The sequence below is a fragment of the Argiope bruennichi genome, chromosome 2 (genome assembly GCF_947563725.1).
Source record: "Argiope bruennichi chromosome 2, qqArgBrue1.1, whole genome shotgun sequence".
In the NCBI taxonomy this organism is placed as follows: domain Eukaryota; kingdom Metazoa; phylum Arthropoda; class Arachnida; order Araneae; family Araneidae; genus Argiope; species Argiope bruennichi.
Window position 1 is genome coordinate 112,090,260 of NC_079152.1, and position 18,598 is coordinate 112,108,857.

General features: G+C 30.1%; 1 protein-coding gene across 1 annotated transcript in view; it reads left to right on the top strand.

The window, feature by feature from the left end:
* The window catches only part of LOC129961608 (integral membrane protein GPR155-like), an 80,811-nt gene that overhangs the window by 35,920 nt on the left and 26,293 nt on the right, over positions 1 to 18,598 (top strand). Inside the window, exons 6-10 of the mRNA XM_056075113.1 lie at positions 6,872 to 7,031; positions 8,332 to 8,487; positions 15,633 to 15,716; positions 16,287 to 16,489; positions 18,237 to 18,342. Coding sequence (XP_055931088.1) covers positions 6,872 to 7,031; positions 8,332 to 8,487; positions 15,633 to 15,716; positions 16,287 to 16,489; positions 18,237 to 18,342 — 709 coding nt within the window. The remainder of the gene's footprint in view (positions 1 to 6,871; positions 7,032 to 8,331; positions 8,488 to 15,632; positions 15,717 to 16,286; positions 16,490 to 18,236; positions 18,343 to 18,598) is intronic.

Here is an 18,598-nt window from a genome sequence, read left to right on the forward strand (position 1 = left end):
AGATGAAAAGAAATATGCAGAATATGAGGCTGTTTTTGAAGAATGGCTTGAGGAAAATATAATAGAGAAAGTGCCCAAAATGGAGGAGGGAAATCCAAGTTATTATTTGCCGCACCGAGGTGTTTTTAAGGAAAACTCATCAACCAAAGTACGTCCAGTGTTTGACGCTTCTTGTCGAGTTAAGAAAGTTCCGTCCTTAAATGACTGTCTGGAAAAGGGACCAAATTTAATAGAGAAAATTCCACCCATTTTAAGAAAATTCAGACAAAATAACATTGGGGTAATTTCTGATATTAAAAAAGCCTTTCTTCAAATCTCAATTGCAAAAGAGGATCAAGATGTTTTGCGATTTCTTTGGTGGAAAGATTACGAAACAAGAAAATTTGAGATACTTCGTCACCGCCGTCTTGTTTTTGGCCTCACTTGTAGTCCTTTCCTCTTGGCAGCGGTTTTGATGAATCATCTAGAGGAAAGTAAAGAGTGCTTTCCTGAAACCTCCGAAATATTGAAGAATTCCTTTTATGTAGATAACTGTGTGACATCCGTGCGCAATGAAGATGATCTTACCCGATTCATTCAAGAAGCAAAGCTGTTGCTTTCCAAGGCTTGTTTTGATCTTCGAGGTTGGGAATATACAAGGGACCTAAGTCGGGACGAGCCAACTGTTCCAACCTCAGTACTTGGACTGTTATGGAATACAAATGAAGATTTCCTTTTCTGTGATTTACAAAATACAGAATTTAATTTTGATGTTTGCAGTAAAAGAAATATTCTGTCAACGTCTCAAAAGATATTTGATCCACTTGGATTTTTATGTCCTGTGACAATATGTTTAAAACTCTTAGTGCAAAATATTTGGAAAAGAAACTTAGGGTGGGATGAAATTCTACCAGATGACATTCAGAAAAAATTCAAAACTTTGATTGTTGATTTGAAATTGCTGTCTGAAGTTAAGATCCCTAGATGTGTAAAGATCAATGGCTGCACCGAAGGACTAAGTCTTCATACCTTTTGTGATGCCAGCAAAGTTGCATACAGTACTGTCGTATTTTTGAGAAATACCTTGGGAGAGGAAGTCAAAATATATTTTATAGAGGCAAAAAGTAGAGTAGCACCTTTAAAGGTTATTACAATACCTCGTCTAGAATTACTAGCATGCTGCATTGGAGCTAGGTTAACTTCAGATATTAAAAATTCTATGTCTTTGAGAGACGTACCTACTTTTTATTGGACAGATTCTTCTGTTGCTCTTCATTGGATTCAAAAAGAAGATCATTGGGGTACGTTCGTGAATAACAGAGTAGAAGAAATAAGAAGTCTTTCTTCAAAGGATGCTTGGAAGCATCTCCCAGGCACTTGCAATCCTGCTGATCTCCCTTCCCGTGGTTGTTCAATCCAAGGATTTTTGAAATCGAGATGGTGGGAGGGCCCACAGTGGTTGAAACTTCCAGAAGAAGAATGGCCAGCGACAAACTCTGAATACAATTTTGAAGAGGTTTTCCGGGAAAGGAAAAAGAGGGTCGTAACTTTAGTCAACTATACAGATCTGAATAAATCCTGGTATTTGTACAAGTTCTCAAGATATTCCAAAATTGTGCGAATGATAGCATGGATGCTACGATTTGTACAAAATTGCCGAAATCCAATTAACAAGATGAAAGATCTTTTAACTGTTGCAGAACTAGATGCCGCCGAAAGAAAGGTGATACAAATCGTGCAACAAGAAACCTTTAATAACGAAGATGCAAGATCAAAACTTAAATCACTCTGTGTGTTTAATGATTCTGATGGACTAATTAGATTGAAAACTAAAATTACTAGACGAGATGATGAAGAAAATTTTAGATACCCTCTAGTATTGCCTTGTAAGCACCCATTAGTGGAGAGATTGATTTTCGAACATCATTTGATCTCTTCCCATGCTGGAGTTCAAGTTGTCCTAACAGATATCCGTCAAAAATTTTGGATTCTGCAGGGCCGAAAAACTGTCCAGAAAGTGCTCTCAAGGTGTATAAGATGCAAAAGATATACGAGCAAGAAAATTGAATCAATTCCTGCGCCACTACCGGAAGATCGTGTACGGGAAGCCTTGATATTCGAAGTCACTGGAGTGGATTTAGCAGGGCCGCTTCATTTAAAGGATGGAAAAAAGGCCTGGATCTTGCTTTTTACTTGCGCTGTATATAGGGCCATTCATTTGGAATTAATACAGAGTCTTTCAACTAATGGATTCCTTCTAGGTTTTAGAAGATTCGTCGCAAGACGAGGGCGACCTAGGACTATATACAGCGATAACGGAACAAATTTTACTGGAACAAATAATTTGATGGGTTCTCTTGATTGGGACAAGATTGTCAATGAAGCCTCCGTCTTAAGAATTCAGTGGAAATTTAACCCCCCAACAGCTGCTTGGTGGGGCGGATTTTTTGAGAGCATGATTAAGATGGTGAAGAAGCTTTTAAGAAGAGTTTTAGGAAAGGCATCGCTTCATTACGAAGAAATGTTCACTATTCTTTGTGACGTAGAAGCCAACATCAATTCTAGACCTTTGAATTATCTATCGGAAGATCCGAATGATTTAATTCCACTGACTCCCTCAATGTTCATTCAAGAGACTACAAAGGTAGGAGTTCCCGATTTGGATACTTTGGATAAAGTAAATATCTCCAAACGATATCAGTATCAACAAAAATTACGAGAGGACTTGAGGAAAAGATTTCGAAAAGAATATCTAAGCTTGTTAATCCAGAAGAAGCCAAAAGGAAAGGAATCTAGACAAGTGCAAGTGGGAGATATTGTTATAATTGAAAGTGATATCAAAAAGCGACTAGACTGGCCTTTGGGATTGGTAATCGAAGTGTTTCCTGGGAAAGATGGCTGCATCCGAGTAGTGAAGCTAAAAACAGCGAGTGGGGAACTTGTGCGTCCAGTGCAACGTTTATACCCCTTGGAATTAGACCATGACGATCCTGTGGGTGCGAGAAAAAACGAACCTGTTGCTTCGTATGAAGAAATCGAAATCCCGAGCTCGGAAAATAACGACCATGAAACAAAAACTAGAAGTGGAAGAAAAGTGGTTAAACCTTCACGTTTTAACTAACTTTTAAACTTTATTATGTACTTTTCAAATATGTGCATTTCATGTTTTGATTTCTAAATATTTTGAATGCAATATTTTGTTAATTTTGATTTTGTAACCTCCTGATTTAAAAATCAAAAGGTGGGAGGATGTTACGAGCGCCTTTGGCTAAAAACTAATTTTAACTTTAATCATACTAGAGCTATAACTTGCTTTTACAACTCTAAAATCAGAATTAACTGCGCGCGAAACCAATGTATGTTTTTGTATATGGCAACTAAATATAAATATAGCATGTAAATAGAATTGTAATTTAGATAGATAATAAAATGGAGTCGGATTAATAACGAGTGGATTATTTCACATTACGATCCCACATCTTTGAATCTTATTAGCGGAGAAACGACTGAATGAAATGAAATTCAGGTAGAGTCTCAACACCTTTATTTGGTCAGACGTTTAAAATAAAATAGAAAATCAAAACCATAATGTTTTTGCATTAGAAATAAAAAATATCAAACATTATTATCGATAAAAAATGTTTAAATAAAGATCAAATGAAAAAAAACTATGAATAAAAGATAATTGGTTTAGTTTGGAAAATTTCCGTAACAAACGGTTGTTCAAATTTCATTTTCAAAGGAATGAAAAAAAAATCATAATCTAGATCTTATTTATAAGTAAACTAACAATGGGATTTCATCATCCTTTAGTCTCAATTCTGATGCTCTCAGGTAGGAAAGTCCCATTTAATTCTTTTAAGGACTCTAAATTTCTAAATCGAACAATGAGAAATGGAAAATGACTGAATTTCGCTAATCAACTATTTATGCAATAACAATAGATACACAAATATTTAATTTCACCGCCAAAATATTTCAAAAATTTCCACTGAATAGAAAGGTAGATTTACTTTTTCAAAATAAAACACATAAAGTTAGATCTGTTTTAACAATGGAGCACAGCTTAATTGAATAGGCAATCATGTTCATGCATTTGAAATCCGTGAACAATTACTTGGGAAGAAATGAATAAAAGTTTAAATAATAAATTTCCCGGGAATAACAATTAGTCATGAAGTATTACTTAAGTATTTTAAGAGGTTTAACTTTTATTCATTCTAGAAACAAGAAAAAAAAGTGGTATATTTTCATAAATAAAAACAACAACAATTGTCTGCTTTATATATATGTACACTAATCTAAACAATAATAGAAATAAATTTCATGATACAAACCATGCACCAGAAAAAAGCATTCTGGGTCAATAACATGGGAGTCAATTTAGAAAAAGATTTTTTTATATGTTTAATGCCATGACTGTTGACTCGAAGAAACTTTAGTATTTCTATCATATATTATATTCTATGAAACTAGGATTTGAATGCTTGGGATTTCAAATGAAAAGTTATTAAACGCTATATATAAACGCTAGTTCAAGTAATTTTTTTAAATTTTATTTTGAACCGTGAAGACAAGATATAGTATTTAATTTTCCAAGTACACTACTTTTCAAATTTCTCATAAACCGGCCGTGGGGCGCTAGACCTGAATAGAACAGACTGAATTTAATAAAGATATTCTGGGAATCTTTTATTAAAATGAACTCGAATTTTTTATTTGTCATAAACAGACGGACAGACATAATGCCAAATATGTGTTCTTTGAACTCGGAGTGACCTAAACGTAGAGAATCGACAAAATCGGGAGTTCAAATTTTTTGACGATCGCATACATTCTCTATAATTCATATATGACAAAGCAAAAATAAAGGTTATCTGGATCTAGCCACGATTACTTCAAATGACTGATTAGAAAACAATTTCCTTCTTCAAAAACATTGACTGTGAACATTCGATTTTTCAGCTATTTAAATATAGATGAAACATCAATTATCCTGTTTTACTGCATTCTGATAAAGTTCTGCTCATTTGAACTAATTTAAAGTTGGTTTTATCCATAATCACATTTCGGCATTTCACTAATGGGCTGATAAATTGTTTTAATAAAAAATCTTAGTAATATATGTAATATTAATGGAAAATTAATCCAAATTAAACTAACTCTGAAATCGAACATTAAATGTTAATTCCAGTGCTTTCGGAACAAATATTACTTATCTATACTTATAATAAAGCTCAATGTGTGTGTGTGTGTGTGTGTGTGTGTGTGTGTGTGTGTGTGTGTGTTGGCGCTCTACAGGCCAGGTCATTTGACATACAGCTATCAAATTTGGTACATGTATACCTTAGAGGTCGGGAATGTGCACCTGGGGTGCCTTTTTTTAAAATTTTAATTAGAATTTTAATTATTAATTAAAAACTTACTTTCCCGCCAAAAAAATCTTCCATTTTCCCCACCGCCAAATTTTCCGCCAAAATAATCTTCCATTTTCCCCACCGCCAAATGAGTAAGGCTCAGTTGTTTTTTTCTCCCAACAGTAATGAGGCTAGGGTTAATATTTTTCGGCGGATTATTTCAAACCATTCTGTTTATTTTCTTAATGTTTGATGCATTTAAAATTAAACATTGTTAATTAATCCATGTTTCAGATTCATTCTGAAGTACTTTTGAATTAAAATAACACAGAATAAAGGAAATTAAAAATGTATAATCTGCATAGCGTTACCCCAACTGGCGTAGAAAAATTCACGCATTTGCGTTACCTAACTGGCGAAGAAAATTCACGCATGCGCATTGTTCTGATTGTTGTCATGACAATCACTATCAACGGATGATTTAAATTATTTTTAAGTTAGTTGCATGCTTTTGTAAGTAAATTGTATTTATGTTAGTTATATATTTTTTTGTATATGCTTATAGTTTTAAGTACATCGTTTTTTAAGTAGTTTTTTTAAACCTGTTTTAGACCGATTATTTTAAACGATTCATTTTATTTTCTTAGTGTTTGATACATTTAAAATTAAACATTGTTAATGAATCGATCTGTTCATGATGAATCTGAGAAATTTTGTTGACAAATTCTTGAGATATTACATAAATTAAGAAAGATATTCTTTAGTGCCCATAAAGTTTAAACGCTCAGTGACTCTATTATCAGTAATCATATTATTAAAAAAAATGCTTTGTTTCAGTAAAAAATATTATTATATTAATTGCAGATTAATCATTTACACTTTAATTTAAAGCATAAATTCTACGAGGTGTAACAGAAAATTAGAGAGATATATATCACGTTATGACAGAAGGCCTTTATAATATTATGAGTGAATTATATGCCTATCAAAATTTGAAGTTTTAAAATATTTTGCTGAAGAATCTATTAAAGTTGGAATTGCATAAAATATTTAATTATTAAAATTTTAACAAACATTAAAATTGGCGAACCGGCTGGTCGCCAAAGGCGGCTAGTAGTTAAAATAATTTTAAAAAGTAGAAAAACAAAACATTTTCAATCAGTAAATGGAGTTGCTTTGTACCAGCAGTCAGTTTTGTTCTGAACCTCCCTTGGACATCTTTTCCAATTTGTTTTAATTTAACTTACAATCAGAGTTGCATTTGAAACATTATCTATACTTCAGAACTATTAATGACCGAGATTTTTTACCGTTTTAAATAATGCTCGTTAGGATACTAAATTTTTACGGCAAATCTATGTCATAATTTCAATATATGTTCAAATGAATTCTCTGCGCATTGTATTTAAACTGAATGCAAAAGATTATAACATAAATTTTAAAGGTTTAAATAATGTAATTAATGTTAAAATGCTTTTTATTATCCATCAAATTCATTTAGATTCTTTTTCTTATGTTTTTTTTTATATTAATAGGTTTATTACTCCTATTGTGATGCATACGATTACTAGTTTTCTCACTGATGGGTCCAAATCTTCTAAAATGCTGTCAGATTTTGCTCTGCTGTATGGAATAGTTTCACCAGCTACATCCATATTCTTAGTAGGGCAGGAATTCAGAAAGCCACTTGCGGCGGTAAGAACTGCGAATTACTAAATGAAAATATCCTCTATTTAATATGAAGTTTTAGAATTTTTTTGAAATTTATTAAATGTAGTTTAAAGATTCGAAAAAACACGCCCGATTTTATGATGGCACCATTAGTTTTTAAAGAAATAAGGAAACTTAAACATGTGCAGAACAGTTTGATGAAAGCTCATCTAATGAATCTCATCATCACAACCATTCATTAATTAAAATGTTTAAAAGAATAAAGATTTATTTTAAAAGCCAAATGTAAATAAAAACCAGGCTAACTAGCAACACTTATTTCATAAATTTCAATGAAATGTATTAATTGAAATTACTTTTCTCCCATATTATCATTTATTAAGATTAATAAATCCAAGAGTATTTTAAAGGTATTGCAACTACCGGAAATTTTCATAAAATGTCTTACAAGTTTAAACCAGCAATTCTTGTATATATATAAATTTATTTATTTATTTCGTGTATCTAAGAAACGGCTTTAACGATTTGGATCAAATGTTATGTGTATATAAGATTTTGCTTTCTAAGTGTATCTATTTAGGTGTCTTTATTAAAAAAGCGAGATTTTACGCAAAGAATTTTTTTATAACTATTAGACTAATTATCATTTTCCGCTTATTGCGGGTCCTTGGTTTAAATCGCGCTTTTTGCTTTATTTTTTTTACTTATTTATTTATATTTAATATTTTTTTGCTTTTTAAATTTATTTATATAGGTGTCTTTACTGAAAAAAACGCGATATTACATATAAAATACAAACATCTTTTTATGACTTACAATTAGAGCTTTTTTCTATCTGCTTTTCTGCTGACAATGCCCTACATCGCCATCTCGGATCCGATTTCACCATGGTAAAACTGAGTGTAAGTTCAAAAATGTAAAATGATAGATAAACTGTAAAATGAATACTGGAATATAGCAAATTGTTTCTAATAATATGTTAAACTAAATGCATTCACGAATTTTTTTTATTTAAATGACCATTTCATATGTAAGTAAGATTTGAAAAATATTCAAATGTAATCAGTATGTGATTGGCATCTAAATATTTTCTCCAAAATAACACGATTTTACAAAAAATAAATAAATATACAAATAAAAATAAAATTAAAAACTGTCGAGCAAAACTTGCCTTTCCAGATATTGCCATTTAATTTCGGAAAGAACGAATAGTGGTTTAAACAGCAGCTTGTTATGTTTTTATCTCCCTTCTTGATTAACTCGAATGAAAGCTTTGCATTATTCTTGCTAATAAAACTAATTCGATTTTTTTTTATGATTCCAGATGAGTGCTACCTTGATCGTATCGAGTTTCCTGAGTTTCCCAACGTCGTTCGTAGTTGCGAGGTTTACGATCGCTCCAACTTGCAAACTCAGCCATTACGTGCCCGCTTTAAAAGATTTACTTTTCTGGGTAGCTTGTTTTAGCCTTGCATGCGACGTAAGTACCTTCAATAAAAAAATTCTTCTTCTCTTTTCCTTTATTTCGTTTAAAATAATTTTATTATTTAACTAGTATGAAAACTTTATAGCATTAGAAATATTTTTGTATTTTTTATGTCACCTTTATGCAAAAATTATCTCATATCTTCATATATTCATTGTAACTATGAATGTAAGAAAAAAGCATTAAAGATCTTAATGAGCGATTTTTCGAATAATTTTAATGATTAGGATATTGTAGAAATATAAAGTTTAAAATCTAAATTTCTCTGAAATAGCCAGATATATCAATTTAATAAATGCATTTTAGTAAGTCTGTGGTGTGCAATCTATGCTGGAAATGTATTATTGTACTCATTTGCTCCAGTTAATATTACCATAATCAAAATGTATTAATATTTTAGTCGGTTTTCCAACTAGATCTAAAAAGTAATAAATAGAATTTTAATAAAAAGAGCATGATTATATCTCATTAATTTTATGGCAGATATTTTTTACATATGACAGTAAGAGTGTTTTGTTTTTATTTTATTTTCAATATTTTTAATTTCTTGTATTCAAAGTATCGAGAAAGTACTAGCTAATTCGGAAAATTCATTTTTGGCATTATGTCTGTCTGTTTACTTTTGTATGAACACAATACCCAAAAACGCTTTAAGCTAAAAGTGTAAAATTTGAACATACATCAAATTTGCAAATTTCTGTAACATTTTGAACGAAATACATTAACAGGAAGTTTGCTTCTATGGCTGTTTGATTACAAATAACTATAAAACACAAAAAGCTAGGTAAATATAATTCGATGCACGGGTTTAGCATTTAAAGTTTAGATTTTAATCAAATTTTCAATCGAATCTGCCAAAGGATTGACTCTCTATCTGTCTGCACATTCGCATGCATGCAAACACAACAATTCATAAACGTAGTGTCTTAAATAAATGAAATTCGGTATGCGAAATTTTGATGACAACTGTGGTTCCATATCAAAATTTGGTATCCATTAGTCGGCAAAAAGGCGTTCAAAATATATATTTGCTCGATAAATTCAGTAAAAATGCTAGAATCTCGCCAAAGATCTAACTTGTGCAACTTATGTTCGCAATGTCATGCAGGCTAATCATAGCCTTACTCAAAGTCCACAACGGGGGAAAAGAGGTATCAGAATTTTATTGAAGAGAGGAATTTATTTGAGGGAAACCACTTCCGCGAGTTTTAGTATATTTTCTACAAAAAACAATGGGAAGTTTTCAATAGCTATGAAAAATTTCTAATTTTTTTCTTCTTAATCGTTATCGCTGAAAACATAAAATTATTCTAATTAGTCATATAAATACAATTATATGTCGAATGTTTACCCATCACTAATAATATTTCGGTTGCTAAATTTTATTAATCCGAATGAAAATTAATATAATTATTTCAACCATGCCCACATAAATTTGGGAAGAGTAGATTCAGGTATAATAGTTGGTTCTCGCCATACAATTGAATATAGAAATGGTTTACGATCGAGTTGCTTCATGCCTATGACGGGACGGGACTCCTATGAGAGGGGCTGTATCTTGATTGGTAACGGTCAAAAGGACTCAAACACAACTCCCGCCTAAGCTATCGTGATGTTCTAATTATTCAATTTTATTCTTTGCCTTCTGGTGGATCGGGGGGGGGGGTTTCAAGTATGCTTCCTGTTAAATAAAAATAGCATACCGTCCACTATTCAGATATTCGATTAAAAAAGCAAAATGTTCCATCTGGAGTATATTGATTCAATACAAAAATTATTTTGATAAATCAAGTATATTATAATATGCAAAGTTTTTACTATTGTTTATGAAAATGCATATTGTCTCATAAATAAAGTGACGAGTTTATTTTTACACCCTTGAGTTGGGGAGGGATTCGAGCATGAAGATCAGAAGTTGTCGTATAATGAAACAGGATCCAGACTTCTCTGGTTGTACAATAGTTTTGGTGTCGATTGATCAATGATTCCATCGTCAGTAATGTAATGTATCTCCTAGTGAGTTTCCTGAACGAGGTGTTCGTAATATGGTCTAACTTGAACGTCTCAACTCCTGAGTGATTATGCGCGTTAGGTCCATGTAAACGGACAAAGTATTTCTTGTGATTTTTTAATACTAATTTTATAAATTAATATCTATAAGTATGACTAGATTCGATTATTTTTAAATTCTGTATAATATTAAAACAGTCCAGTTCCAGAATTATTCTTCACTGAAGAACTACTCTATTACTGAATGGTTTTTCATGAAATGTGCCAATTTTTTAAGCTTATAAGACAATGCATCTTTAGAAACATTAAAACATTTTCTACATGCATTATCGTAAAAATCTTTAGCTGCTTTTTAATAACTGAAAATGTTCTTTGAACCGTTCTTCGGTTACCTATGAGCATATTCCGAAGTAAAAGCATGGTAAAATGGACCGTCTTAGAAGAGAAGCCAAATGACAAATTAGATAAAAGTGTCATGATCTCATTATCTATTCTTATCTTAGAGGCCCACGTTTAATATAATGGAATTTAAATAGTGAACCTAAATATTTTTTGCAATATTATTTTTGCACTTTAGCACAGTCAATTAAGGAGGGTTCTAGCTTCTGAAAACTAGAAACTTCATTACACAGGATGTCCCTCCTTCCAATATAGAGACTTTTTCTAAAATATATTGCTTTATATCATTTCCTTCTGTTGATTCCAATATATTTCTTGGCTTTTATTATGTTGCTAAATATCTAACCACTTTCAAGACCTGCGTTTGAAAGTTGTAGTAATGAAAATCTGTGGCAATAAAGGAAATGATTGAAGTAATTTCAGTTTTCCTTTAAAAGCAGATGAAAACTCTTCAATATAATTTTCTTACATAAAATTAACTTCTTTATTCAATTTACTGCAGTAAAAAAAATAATAATGATTTGAAATTTTACCTATATTTGAAAATTTGGGGGGAAATTTGAAATTGCAAAATCATTGCTATCATAAATTTCTCTTATTTTTCTTTAAAGTCTTAGTTCCCAAAATTTATGAATTAATTCACAAGGAAATGAAATAAAACTTTTGCATAAAGCGGCATATCCAATTAGAAAATAATTAGAAAGAGGGGAAATAATTTTAAAGGAAAACGGAATAGAAAAAGAAAATTACAATTGGAACTTAAAATATCCATCTTGAAATAATTCATAATCGCCAATATATGCTTCTATTTATCATTTATTGATTTCAATATAATTCAATTTTCAAAGAAAGAAATTCATTTCGGAAGATGCTTTATGAACGGCCTTCTCCCAAATTAAATGTTATACATTTACAAGAGAAATATATCTTTCCTCCGTTTCTATACTTTTATATGCAACACTGCTTAGCAAATACGTCCTTAACCTTGCTTTCGAATAGCAGCTCTCATTTTGGAAAAGTTGTAAATCCAAAGCGGCAGCTGATAAAACAAACGCTGCGAACTCAGACACCTTCGAGTTCCGCGTCTTGTACACCTATTTTACTTTTACAACCTCTTCAAACAAATTTCTGACTCGTATACGCATACGCATATATGAATAAGGAGTAGAAAAATGTCTTTACAGACCTCGACATTTTTCTAACAATAATAATTAAAAAAAACATAAAAGGTCAGAAGATTAAATCTTATAATATTCAAGAACAGCAATTAAAATGTGATAACCGTAAAGTTACTTTAATATTGAACAGAAAAGGAAATTTTTATCAAAGTTGCCATGAGATTTGCTTTTTTAATAATTTGTAGCGCATTTGTGGTTCAAAAGTCAAACATGACCCAGTTTTGTTTTTAAATGTATTGTTAAAAAATTTCAAGGAAATCAAGATTACATCTTTTCTATATTATCAGAAATGAATTAAAACAATAAATTAATGTTGAACTTATATAACCATAAACTAATGTTCGAATATGCGTATGTAATTTCTGAGCATTTAATTCGCAGAAAATTTCTGTAATGAATTGTTTGTTTAGAAGATATTATACTGAGGCTTTCGTAGAAATATATGAATAAAAAAAACCCAATTTCATTCAAAGTAATTTTCAAAATACAAGAAAAAAAATGGACGAACAACAACGATATGTATACTATATTAAATGCAAAAGAACAATCATAATGCTAAACAATCACATTAGTGAAATCCGCATAAGATGCGTTTTTATTTGTAAATTTTCAGAAGTAAGAACATTTTAACCCTCCACCGAATTCTTCATAGTTTCAGTTTCAAACACATTAAACATGAAAGGTATTCTCAAAAGTCTTAGTTCTTATGAAATCGAAAAAGATTTAAAAATCATTCATAGTTCTACATATTTTCTAGAAATTCAAAGTTGATTCATAGTATTAGTTTTGGAAATGAAAGTTTTAGATCGATTCCTATAGGAAGACTACCAACAGAAATGTTTCTCTGACAAGACTTTGGGGGAAAATTTCTTCATTTAAGCCCCACAAGTTTGAACTCCAAACACTCCAATGAGATCCAAAATTGTCTGAATGAATGGATCAGATTACCGTCATGTTCTTAGAATTTTGCTTGAACGATGTAGGAATGCTTTCCTCTTCAAAATGTGGTAGTTAGTTTCAAATTGAATTAAAGGATGTCCTTTACAATAGCTTGAATAAAAAAGATGTCCTAACAGTAATACATTCCTAATTATAAACTTAGTATTAAAGATTCAAAATTTTCGGGATCTGACTAAATATATGAAATCAATAAAATATTCAGGTAAAATATAAAGAATATGAATGTATGTTTCAAATTGGAATATAAATGTTTCTCAATAGTGTATGCAATGAATTATATCACGTAGAATCGAAGAAATTATATGACGAATTATATAATACTGTTGAATATAATAACTGGCGTTATATATAATTGTTGAACTAAAATACCGAACGAGAAATATTCTTTTGAGGCCGTTAGTAGAGTAACGTCAGAATAACTTAATTCAAATCTGTTCAAATATTGTCAGAACTAAACAAAGAGCATTCTTAGACATCATAAATGATGTTTTCTTCTTGTAGCCTTACCTTTACACAAGTTATTATCGTGACTCTAAATAAAACAAATACATCTGGAAGGTTTCTGATGCATTTAATCTTGAATTAAACAAGTTTCTTCTTTTAAATTTTTTATATTTGCATCTTTATGCTTGAATCGTATTTCAATGACATGCTTGAACTTTCATTTTGATGCGGATTCTTCTTCCATTGAAAATATATTCAAAATTAGAAATCTGCGTGCTTTCTTTTATGCGGTGTGTAAAATATCAAGGAGTACTACAATAAGCAATTTACAGACAATTCGTCTTTTGCCTTACAACTGAATACAAAGAATCAATTTCTTCGAATATTTAAGATATTTGAAATTTAGAATTTACAGTTTGAAAGTTATTTATTTTTTTAAAGTTAAGTGTATTGTATTTATGCTTATTTATGGTACCTTTAACAAAAGAAGAACAGAAAGAATCGAAAAAAGAAAGAAAAACTACACAAAGAAATAAGATTTATAGAGTTTAAAACCTCCCGAAGGGCACCTCGAAATGAGGATGAGATGCTTTTCCGGCATGGTGGCTGGATCTCGCCACCCTGGAGGGTACGCTAATAAGTGGGGGATCTGACTCCTCCCGTCGATGACGGGACGTACTTCCTTCGAGGAGGGTTGTACCGTGGCCGGTGATGGCCCTTAGGACTCAACCACAATTCCAGCTATTGCGGCGATCCGGTTATTCAGTTTTTATGGTTTAAATCCGTGTGCCTTCATGGCGAGTCGGAGAGTCAGATGGTTGACTTATAGAGTTTAAAAATTGCTAGTTAAAGTCAGTATCTTTAACAAAAGACAAAGAAAAAGAAACGAACAAAAAATAGTAATACAAAGAAATAAAATTTATAGAATTTAAAATTTGCTGGTTTCAGGTAGAATTTAACTTCGAAATTCATTTTTTTTTATCTGCGAAATAATGTTTTTGTTAAAACAGAGAGTTTAAAGAGAAGGTCATCTAAAATCAATTAATTTTCAGATGCCATTTAAATTTTTCCTTTCTGAAATGGAATAATATTTTCCATTAAGAAAAAATGAATTCCTCTAGTCATACTGAATTCGCAAACCAACAAAATGCAAAAAAAAAAAAAAAAAAAAAAAAAAATTACCTGACAATTAAAAAAATTAAAAATATTACTCATTTATAAAAATTATCTACTCATTTATAAAAATTAAATGAGTAGAAAGATTATTTATAGTTATAGGATTAAAAATATTTAATAGAATTATTAGCATCAATTGAAAGAATCGAAAATGAAAATGAGATTAATAAGTGGAATATTTCCAAGACGTTTCTGCGGATTATGACTATTTGAGTTAAAAAGAAAGCATCGAGGATCTTTAATGAGTTTCCACATCAATGAGATAAAAAAAAAAAAACATCCAGCATATTTGTATTTTGAAATCAAAACTTTTTAATTCAAATGTGTAAAAAGATTAATTTTTTTTGTATAGAATTAAAAATAATAACTAGACTAAATAGCATAAAATGAAAGAATAAAGAATGGAAAATAGACGAATACATGGATAATTTCAGAAGACGTTTTTGCAAACTGTGTTTGCTTGAATGTTTGTTTTTTTTTAACATCGAAAAATTATGAAACAAAGTCTGTAATATTAATGAAAGTCAAATTCCAAAACGCAGTAACCTAGAAAATCTAATTTCAATTAGTACCTTTTTAAATTCAGGAATCCGAAGACAAAAAATATATGCCTCATGAAATTTACTGTTTCACGTTGATATTATGGTTGTAGATATTATTTACAACACATTTTAAATTCGAAAGAATTTCTGTTTTCACGAGATGTTACTAATTAATTCAAAAATGATTTATCTATAACGAAATCAAGGCTAGCGTTATCATCTTTAACGACAAGCTCAACTATACTAATCAGTATTGATTATTGTTAATCTTTGAAAGTTAGAATCAACTGTAAAAGAGTCTTTAACTCTCCTCATAATTCAATTTAGTAATGGCAACTTGCTATCTAAATGTATTACAAATATTTTGTTCACGCAATTCTTTCTCATACATAAATTAATACGGGATTTTAAATTATATTTTTATTTTCAGATTATAGTAATCATTTCAATCCTCTGTAAACGAAAGTGGAGCAAAGTACCATATTGTTACGTGTTATGCCTTGTTGTTACACAAGTAAGTTGTTTTGAAATTCTCATTTGTATTTTATAAATTTTCTTTCCTTTTTTTTATTTTCAGGCTTCTTTTCTTCAACTTTCACACATATATGGGATTTATTTCTGATAAAGAGACAAAAGATAGAGATTTTATTTTTGAAAAATAGAAGATGAATTTCTTTTAAAGCAAATAATTATAACTAGCATAGAAATAAATGTCTGTGGTTAGTGTAAGAAACTGAAAAATGTCCGATAAAATTTATAACGCAATAAATGTGATGAGTCAATGAGGCTTATGGCTTTGAAAATGCGTAGCATAATATCTTGAAGTCTAAATTTGTAAAAGCTGTAAATCAAATCTTGACATAAGAACACTACATGTACTCGAATATTCTTGCATGTTTTTAAATGTTCTTATGTCAAGATAAGAACGAGATTTTAATATAATAAAACTAACCTCGTTATTATTATTATTAAAAATGAAGAATTAAATAATAATAAAGCATCCGTTTCAGAATTGTTCTAAATTGTGGTTCAGTTTCATTTTCTAAAATTGTAAAATAAAAGTGAGAAATTGTTTTCTTTTTAGGTTTCTACATGCTGCGGAATTCTTCTATGGAAGCTTAGCCATGAACCTCAGTGGGTTGTGTTTTTCCAGATGGCTTTGTTTTACGGAGGAGAAATGTCAGGTCTGATTTGGATTGGTACCATCGCTATCATTTTGCTATCTTCTGACAGATATCCAGCATTAGCACAGCGTGGATTCACCGTCATCTGTATAACAACATTCTCGTAATCATCATTTTATTTTGTTTAATATCGTTTTCGTAAATAACTTTGATTCAGATCTAAGAAATATAAGGTCTTTTATGTAGCCATCATTTTTTAATCTTTTTTTCAATGTGTATTTCTTGAACTGTCATCATTGTTTCATTTATACTACTTCCACCTTATTTTGTACTGGACATCTTTGGCGATCAGCCGGGATTATTGATCGCTAAAATTTTAATTAAATATTTTATGTAACTGGTTTTAATGCTTTCTTCAAAAGGAAAAGATTATATCAAATTTTTATAGATATATCATTCATATTATGAAGCCTTACGCCATTCTACTAATTTTACTATACATTTCCATTATTTTTTATCTAATTTAAAATTCATAAAAAATGATACTTTAATAATGGAAACTAATTTTTAATCTAAAACAGTGTAAGCATTGGCATTTTTCTCTTAATATTAATAATATTCCCAGATTTAAGGAAATATATTGATTGCTATCTTAGAATCTATATTGCCATAAATGATTTGTGTTAAGATTGAGAAGCTATTCAGATTGTAAAACGAAAACCAAAAAATATCTGTAACTTTAATAGTGACTTTTATCAACAACTTTGGTCTTTTTGAAAAAATTTTAAGTTTTTTTGTGTATTATTATTCTTGATATGTAAAATGTAGCTTAATGATGAAACTCCTATTAAAATTCTGCTTAGACACTTTGTAAACATGCTAAATCGGGGAAAATAACGAGACAGAGTATTCGATACAGATGATTCGTAATTAAATGGAAAAATTAAATTTTTTAAACCGGCCTGTACCCGCTTCACATGTTGCAATACCCTGGCATATATTTTCATTTTATTTATATAGATGTTAATTTATTTTCTGGTTCTTAAATTTAGGACAAGAGTTATAGATCTGTGAAAATCCTGAAATGTAGCCAAATATTTATATGGAGGCACAAAAATTGTGCCTTGAATTAAATGTTGTGGAATTATTTAAAGAATAAAATAAATATGATTACAATGAAATAAAAATGCAAATTTCCAATTATTTCCGTAAAGGATACACTTTCTGTTAATGAGTATTTTATTAGAATGTCACAAAAATCCCAGTTAGGAAATGTGAAAGAACATTCATTACCGCACTTGTAGTTTGCAATTAATCAAATGATATCTCTAAGAAAATTTCGATTGGTACGCCTGTTATCGAAGCGTAAAATATGACTTTACATTAATACTCCTTTTAAAATTTTACTCACATACTTTGTAAACAGGCTAAAACGGGGAAAATAACGGGACAGAGTCTGATTCGTGATTAAGGGAGAAAAGTTAAATTAATTTTTTTTAAAAAAATTAGATTATCAAAACTTGTGCAGAACAGAGATGAAAATTTATCATGAGCGAACTAATTTTCCATCCTAATTAAAACAAAATTGTGAAGATTTTTTTTTTAATCCAATGGACTTTCTATTTTATCCTTCTCCATTATAACAAGAATTTTATTATTAACGGTTAATCCAAATAATGATTTAGTATAACATAAAAATTTAATTTATTTTGCACTAATTTAAGATTTCTGTTCAATGAATGACGCAACCTTAAAGCCTTAATTTCAGTAACATTTGTATTGCATGTATTTGCTTTTTTTTTTAATCCGTTTGATTTTTGCATTATATTGCATTTTGATTTTTGCATTATTTGTCATTCATTGTTTTGTTTACAAGTTGAGAATCAGTCATTTCATTCATTTCTTTCTAGCATTTGTTCAATCATCACTACTGTTATGTGTGCCCTCATTTTGTGCAATGACATCAAAAAAGTCTTCATCGTGGGAAGAGCAAGATCAAATTTCGAATTCTTACAGGTAAAATACTAATGTACACTTCTTACAAGATGATAAATCTGTATACATATAATCAGTAAAGTCCTTTTAATCCCTTTAAATTCAAAATAGTGGCTAGTATAACCAGGGAAACACGATATACATAATAGTAAAGGGGCCACTCTGAATTTCTTTAGAGAAATTACAACGACCCTAGTGACAAAATAAGAAAATTGAAAAAAGAAAAAAAACCCTAAAAGAAAATAAGGATCGACCAAACATTTCAATTAAAAATGTG